The following is a 6,483-nucleotide window of genomic DNA, read 5'->3' as shown; positions in this document are numbered from 1 at the left end:
AACAATCCCCACCAGGAGATGGAACAATCCCCACCAGGGGCTGGAACCATCTCCACCAGGGGCTGGAACAATCCCCACCAGAGACTGGAACAATCCCCACCAGGGGCTGGAACAATCCCCACCCAGAGCTGGAACAATCCCCACCAGGAGATGGAACTATCCCCACCAGAAGCTGGAACCATTGCTGTGACCACGGGAACCTCCAAACCCACCAGAAGGGGCTGCTGGCCCCCACTTTAAACCCACTCACGCTCCACCCCTGCCCCAAAGGTCCCGTTCATGACAGTTTTTGGAGGCAGAAGCTGTTGGACACCCGAATTTCACGGGCACGTCGCTCATTTCTGCTCCTCCCCTCCTTCTGCCGCCATCCCCCGGGCTCGTCCCCTTCCCTGGCATTCCCTTCCCGGGCTCCCCTCTCCCAGGGCGTTCCCAGATGCCGTGGGGACGTGTGGCCTCCCTCACCCCTCCCTCCTGTCCCCGGTCCCTCCTCCCCACTCACTGTCAGCCCTGAACTCCACGGCGGCGCTGGCGCTCCCCTGGGTGTTCCCAGCCTGGCACACGTAGGTGCCCTCGTCCTCCAGCACCACGTCCTGGATCTCCACCCTCAGGCTGTTGTAGGAGGGAGTCACACGGACCCTGGGGGTCAGGGGGCAGCCCCCGGTGCAGGCCACCAGCGCGTTCCCCCTGCGCAGGGTGAGGTTGGACTCGGGGTCGCTCTGCACGGAGCACTGGATGATCCCCAGGCGCCCGCCCCGGCTCTGCAGGAAGGAGCTCAGCACCGGCGGCCTCGGGGGGTCTGCAGGGGGAAAACACCACGGGAGGAGAATATTCCGGATCCACGGGGTCGGGAGAACCCCCAGAACCCAAGGGGCTGCTGCTTCCCTGGTGCTACGTGAGCTGCTCTTGGGCATCCAGGTTGGACGAGGCTTGGAGAAACCTGGGATAGAGGAAGGTGTCCCTGCCCAGGGCACGGGGTGGGACTGGGTGGGATTTAAGATCCCACCCAAACCATTCGTGGTTCCACGATCGTTTATTGCTTGGAGCAGCCTGGGATGGTTGAAGGTGTTCCCTGCCCAGGGCATGGGGTGGGATTTAAGATCCCTCCCCACCCAAACCATTCATGGTTTCATGATCATTTACTGTTCTTAAAACATTAATTGCTACTAAAACTCTTTGAGTCTCAGGAATTTGGGATGTCCCCAAACTTCTCCTCCCCCAGGTTCACAGATTTACCCACCGGAGGGAATTTTCCACCCTCTCCACATTCCTGCCCGAGAGCTCCTTGGCTGCGTTCGGTGGTGGGGTGGGAGCAGCGGAGGACCCCCCAGCCCATCCCCAGGACCCCCCCCGGCAGCCCCGGGAGCCGCCGGCAGCACTCACAGAGCACCCGGAGCGGGACGGCCCCCGACGCGTCGCTGTCGCTGCCGTCGCTGCCCCGCACCCGGCACTGGAAGGCGCCCGCGTCCTCCCCGCGCACCGAGGGGAAGCGCAGGGTCGGGGCCGGGCCCTCCCGCAGCCTCTGCCCGTTCCTGTACCACGCGTAGAGGGGCTCCCCCGCCGCCTCCCCCGTCCCCACGCAGGTCAGGGTGACCGCCGTCCCCTCCGGCACCTCCGCCGAGGGCTGGATCAGGAGCTCCGCGGCTGCGGGAGGGGAGGGAGAGGGATGGGAGAGAGGGAGGGAGGGAGGGAAATCCCTGCCGCAGACCTTTCACCTTTCCCATGGCTCCATCCAGCTAAAACCCACCGCCCTCAGCTTCCCTGAGCCCCCTCTTGCTCCGGGTGGGATCTGTGGCTCTTCACTGGGTGGAATTCCCTGGGGACACTGGACACCTCCAGCCCAGAGCTCTGCCAGGCAAGCGGGGCCTTTCCCGACCCTGCCCAACTCTCTCCGAGTGCCAGGTTCATCCAGGGCATCCTGGTTCATCCAGGGCATCCCGGTTCATCCTGAGCTGCCCCTGGGACAGACCCGGTGCCCTCAGCCCTCTGGCAGGTGACAGGTTGGGTTGGTGGCATCTTGGCCACTTCTCATGGAGCCCAACTCCCCTCTGGGACACCCAACCCCGGGTTTGGTTTCTCTGGGGTTGGACCTTGAGGCCTATTTTGGGTTTTTCTGGCATCCCGAGGGATGTTCCTCTTGGACATGGTTTTGGGGGGGCTTTTCTCTCCCTCTGCTGCCTCTGTCATGCCAAACCATCCAGACTGGGGGTTCAGGGGACAGAGCAGGGCCCCCCTGTGTGCCCAGACCTCCCCCCAGCACCTCCGGGGCAGAAAAGTTTGGACAAAGTCGCTCCTGATTTTGTGGTACTTCGGAAAATAAACCCCGGGAGCGTCTCCAGCTCCACAAGCTGCTCCAACCCTCCGAGGAGGGGAAGGGCTGCAGGGAGGGCACTGCCACCACACAGACCCCAAGACACCGATGTCCCCCCGTGCCTCGGGGGTCCCCCCAGCCCCGAGGGGAGGTTCATCCCCGCCCAGAGTTCGGCAGCGCCGTCACTCACCCCGGGCGAGCAGGATTTTGGCGGCGCTGGCGCTGCCGTGGGCGTTGCTGGCGGTGCAGCGGTACTTCCCGCTGTCCCGGGGCCCCGCATCCCGGATTTCCAACCGCAGGGCGTTGCGGGAGGCGGCGACCCCGAACCTCTGGGGCGGGGCCAGCTGCGCCCCCCCGCTGGTGGCCAGCACGGTGCCGTCGCGGTCGATGGCCAGGGCGGCCGGGGGGTGACTGTCCACGGCGCAGCGGACGATGGCCAGCCGGCCCCCCTGGGTCTCCTGGAAGAGCGTCAGGGTGGGGGTCCGGGGGGGATCTGCGGGACGGGAGAGGGTGCTGAGCTCGGGTGGGATTCCACACGTGGAATCTCGGACTGCTTCGGGTCGGGAGGGACCTTAAACCCCGGCCGGTGCCACCCCCTGCCACGGGCAGGGACACCTTCCCCCAGCCCAGGCTGCCCCAAGCCCCGTCCAGCGTGGCCTTGGACACCTCCAGGGGTGGGACATGTCCCCTCAAGCCCCGTCCAACGTGGCCTTGGACACCTCCAGGGGTGGGACACGTCCCCTCACCACCCCCAGCTGCTCCCCCCCTGCGTCACCGGGTTACTTTTCCCCCAGACCTGGCAAAGCCAAGCCCGGGGCTGTTTTATTTCCCCCCTGACTTGCAAAACCTCCTGAGCTGTTCTTATCCCTCCCGCCCTCCTCCATCAGTAACTCCCCCCAGTTTACGGCTGGAGCAGATTAAGCGAGAGATGCTGCCACGGGAGATACTGCTCCAAACGGCCCCTTCCCACATGGATCATGGCCAGGAATTGCGGGATTTACACCAAACTCAGGCGGGGGGGGGGCTGAACCCCCCTCCCAACCCCTTCCCACGTGGCTCACGGCCGGGAATTGCGGGATTTACACCAATCACGGCCGGGAATTGCGGGATTTACACCAAACTCAGTCGGGGGGGGGGCTGAACCCCCGTCCCAACCCCTTCCCACGTGGATCACGGCCAGGAATTGTGAGATTTACACCAAACTCAGTCGGGAGGGGGCTGAACCCCCCGTCCCAACATCTTCTCAAGCAGCTCACGGCCGGGAATTGCGGGATTTACCCCAGACTCAGTCGGGGGGGGGCTGAACTCCCCCTCCCAACCCCTTCCCACGTGGCTCACGGCCGGGAATTGCGGGATTTACGGCAGATTCCACCGGGAGGGCTGAACGCCCCTCCCGGCTGCACCCGGGGCACTTGGAAGGAGGCTTTGCCGTGGGTTTGGGGGTTTGCTGAGCCCCTGGCACGGGTGGCGCTGGCAGGGGCGGGGTGGCACTCACATGTGACGCTGAGGCTGAGCGGCGGGGCCGTGTCGCTGCCCTGCCCGTTTGTCACCTGGCAGGAGTAGTAGCCGGCGTCGCCCGCGGCCACCGCGGGGAAGAGGAGGGTGTGGGCCGGGCCCTCCTTCAGCCACGCTCCGTTCCTGTACCACGTGTAGTTGAGGTCCTGCCCCTCCTGGCCCGGCACGTCGCAGGACAGGGTGGTGGCCGTCCCCTCCCGCACGTCGGCCGCGGGGCTCGCCGAGACCTCTGCGGCTGGGGGAGGTGGGAGGCACGGTCAGCACGGTCAGAGCGGCACCCCCACCCCCAATCCCCACATCCCAGAGCCCCTCTGCCCCCCCCAGGGGATGACGACGGAGGTGGGAGGTGTTTGGGTTTGTCCCCTGTCACCAGCACCTTCCCAGCTGGGCAGGGGAGGCACCTTCTGCTTTTAGTGCAAAGCGCCGGGGACAAAAGTCCTGGGGGGGACAGTGGGGTCCTGCAGCCCTCAGGGGGTGCACGGGGGGTTGGGGGGAGCAGATTGACCCCCCTGCTCCCATCGGGGGGGAGATGCTCCCTGTGGGACTTGTCTTTGCTGCAGGATCTGGTGGAGGATCCTCTTCCCCTGGGAGGGTGGGGAGGCCCTGGCACAGGTTGCCCAGAGAAGCTGTGGCTGTCCCTGGATCCCTGGAAGTGTCCAAGGCCAGGTTGGACGGGGCTTGGAGCAACCTGGGCTGGTGGAAGGTGTCCCTGCCCATGGCAGGGGGTGGCACTGGGTGATCTTTAAGGTCTCTTCCCACCCAAACCAGACCCCCCCTGGCTCTGGATCCCCACAAGCTCTGACAACTCCCTTCCCAGTGCTGGGCTGGAAATCCCTCCAGGGCCGTGTCTTTGGGATCCCCGAGGTGAGGGATGCAGGGCTGGCAGGATGGAGCCCTCACACTCCTGCCCCAGGGACTCCCCAGCTCCCCCAGCAGCACTGGCACCTCGCTGCCAGCCCGTGCCCACCCCGGTCTGGACTGGCCGGGCACACTCAGCCCCTCTCCCCCCTCGGGGATGCCTTGGCACTCACAGAACACGTGGAGGGTGGTGATGGGCGCCGTGCCAGCCCCGAGGGCGTTCAGGGCCTCGCAGTGGTACCGCCCGTGGTCCTCCCGCCGCACCCCCGGCAGGGTCAGCACCCTCTCGCTGCCCACGGCGGCCCCGTCCTTGTACCAGACGTACCCTGAGACCGGGGGGTGGCTGCTGCCCACCTCGCAGCTCAGGGACACCGTGGCACCCGCGGGGATGTTCCCCGAGGAGGGACTGACCCGCACCTCCACGTCCTTGGGGGCGTCTGCGGGGGGGACACACGGACACGGCGGGGGGGGGGGGGTGAGGGTGGGCAGGACCCACAGGGCGCTGCCACGACCCTTTTTGGGGCCTGGTGCGGGGAAAAGGGGGAGCTGGGAGGGAAGCAATGCTGCAAAGGGGAGAGGGCACGGCTGTGGGTGCCAGGAGGTGCCACGGAGCTGGGATGGCACGGCCACGGAGAGGGACGTGGGGAGCAGGAGAGGGGGGAGGAGCAGAGGAGGGAGGAGCAAGAAGAATCTGCTCTGGTTCCTGCAGGGAGCGCAGGGAAGGGGGTGGGTGGCAGGAGGGGGGCCTGGGTGGGCGTGGGCGTGGCAGAGGTGCCTCCTGTCCCCTCACCGAGGTGTCCCCCGTCCCCACACCGAGGTGCCCCCTGTCCCCTCACCGAGGTGCCCCCCGCCCCCTCAGCGAGCCGCCCCACGTACGTCTCACCCGCAGCACGACCTCCGTGCTCGCCTTCCTGGAGCCGTAGGACACCTCGCAGAGCAGCTTCTTGCCGTGGTCCCTCCAGGAGAAGGAGGTGCTGAGGGTCAGGCGCTGGCCCACCCCGCCGGTGTCCAGCTGCAGCCGCCCGGACAGGGTGGTCGCTCGGGGGTCGTGCCCCTCCCAGCGCAGGACGGCGTCTCCCCAGGGGCAGGCGTAGGGCGTGGAGCACTCCAGGCTGGAGCTCTGCCCCTCCGTCAGATCCCGGGGGGCGGCGGCGCTCGGGGGCTCCAGCTCCTCTGGGGGACGGAGAGCGGAGGGTGGGATGCGCCCGTGGGGCCGGCGGAAAGGGAACGGGGAGGGGGGTCCGGGGGCGCCGCACCCACCCGACACGCTCAGCACCACGTCCCGCGCCGCCGACCACCGGTCGCCGCCCACGATCTCGAAGCGGAACCTGTAGGGCCCCCCGTCCCCCGGGGTGACCCCCGGCAGCAGCAGGGTGCAGTTCCGGGCCGCGGGGTCCCCCAGGAGCCGGGCGCGGCCCCTGAAGCGGGCGTCCACCTCCTGGGGGGCGGCGGAGTGGAACACGGGGGTCCTGGGGCCGTCGTAGTCCTTGTACCAGATGGCCACGATGCCCTGGGCGGTCGCCACGCCCGCGGGGTAGCTCAGGGTGCAGGGCAGCACCACGCAGGACCCCGCGATGCCACGCACGGAATGGGGGTAGGAAACCCCCCACGAGCCGAGGGCTGTGCCGGGGAAAGGGGGGTCAGACAGGCTTGGGGGGGTCCCCGCTCCCCTCCCGGGACCCACCGGGGACACATCACCTCTGCTGAGGGGGTGACAGGCAGGGGGCTCGGGGCGGGGGGTGGGATAAACCCCCCAAGAGGAAATTTTGAGGGGGAGATAATGGGGAAAAGCTGGATCTTTC

General features: G+C 67.4%; 1 protein-coding gene across 1 annotated transcript; it reads right to left on the bottom strand.

The window, feature by feature from the left end:
* Positions 1–499: 499 nt before the first annotated feature.
* Positions 500–6,301, bottom strand: LOC113960853 (sialoadhesin-like; the record flags this gene model as incomplete). The annotated part of the gene is made up of 7 exons (XM_027670687.1): positions 500–796; positions 1,381–1,641; positions 2,499–2,801; positions 3,804–4,058; positions 4,855–5,118; positions 5,558–5,854; positions 5,942–6,301. Coding segments are annotated over 7 exons (2,037 nt in total), but the record flags the coding sequence as incomplete, so codon positions are not given.
* Between the last annotated feature and the right edge of the window lie 182 nt (positions 6,302–6,483).

This window comes from Neopelma chrysocephalum, unplaced genomic scaffold (assembly GCF_003984885.1).
Source record: "Neopelma chrysocephalum unplaced genomic scaffold, ASM398488v2 Primary Assembly neopelma1_96923, whole genome shotgun sequence".
NCBI classification, from domain to species: domain Eukaryota; kingdom Metazoa; phylum Chordata; class Aves; order Passeriformes; family Pipridae; genus Neopelma; species Neopelma chrysocephalum.
This window is presented reverse-complemented; position numbering and strand designations above follow the sequence as displayed.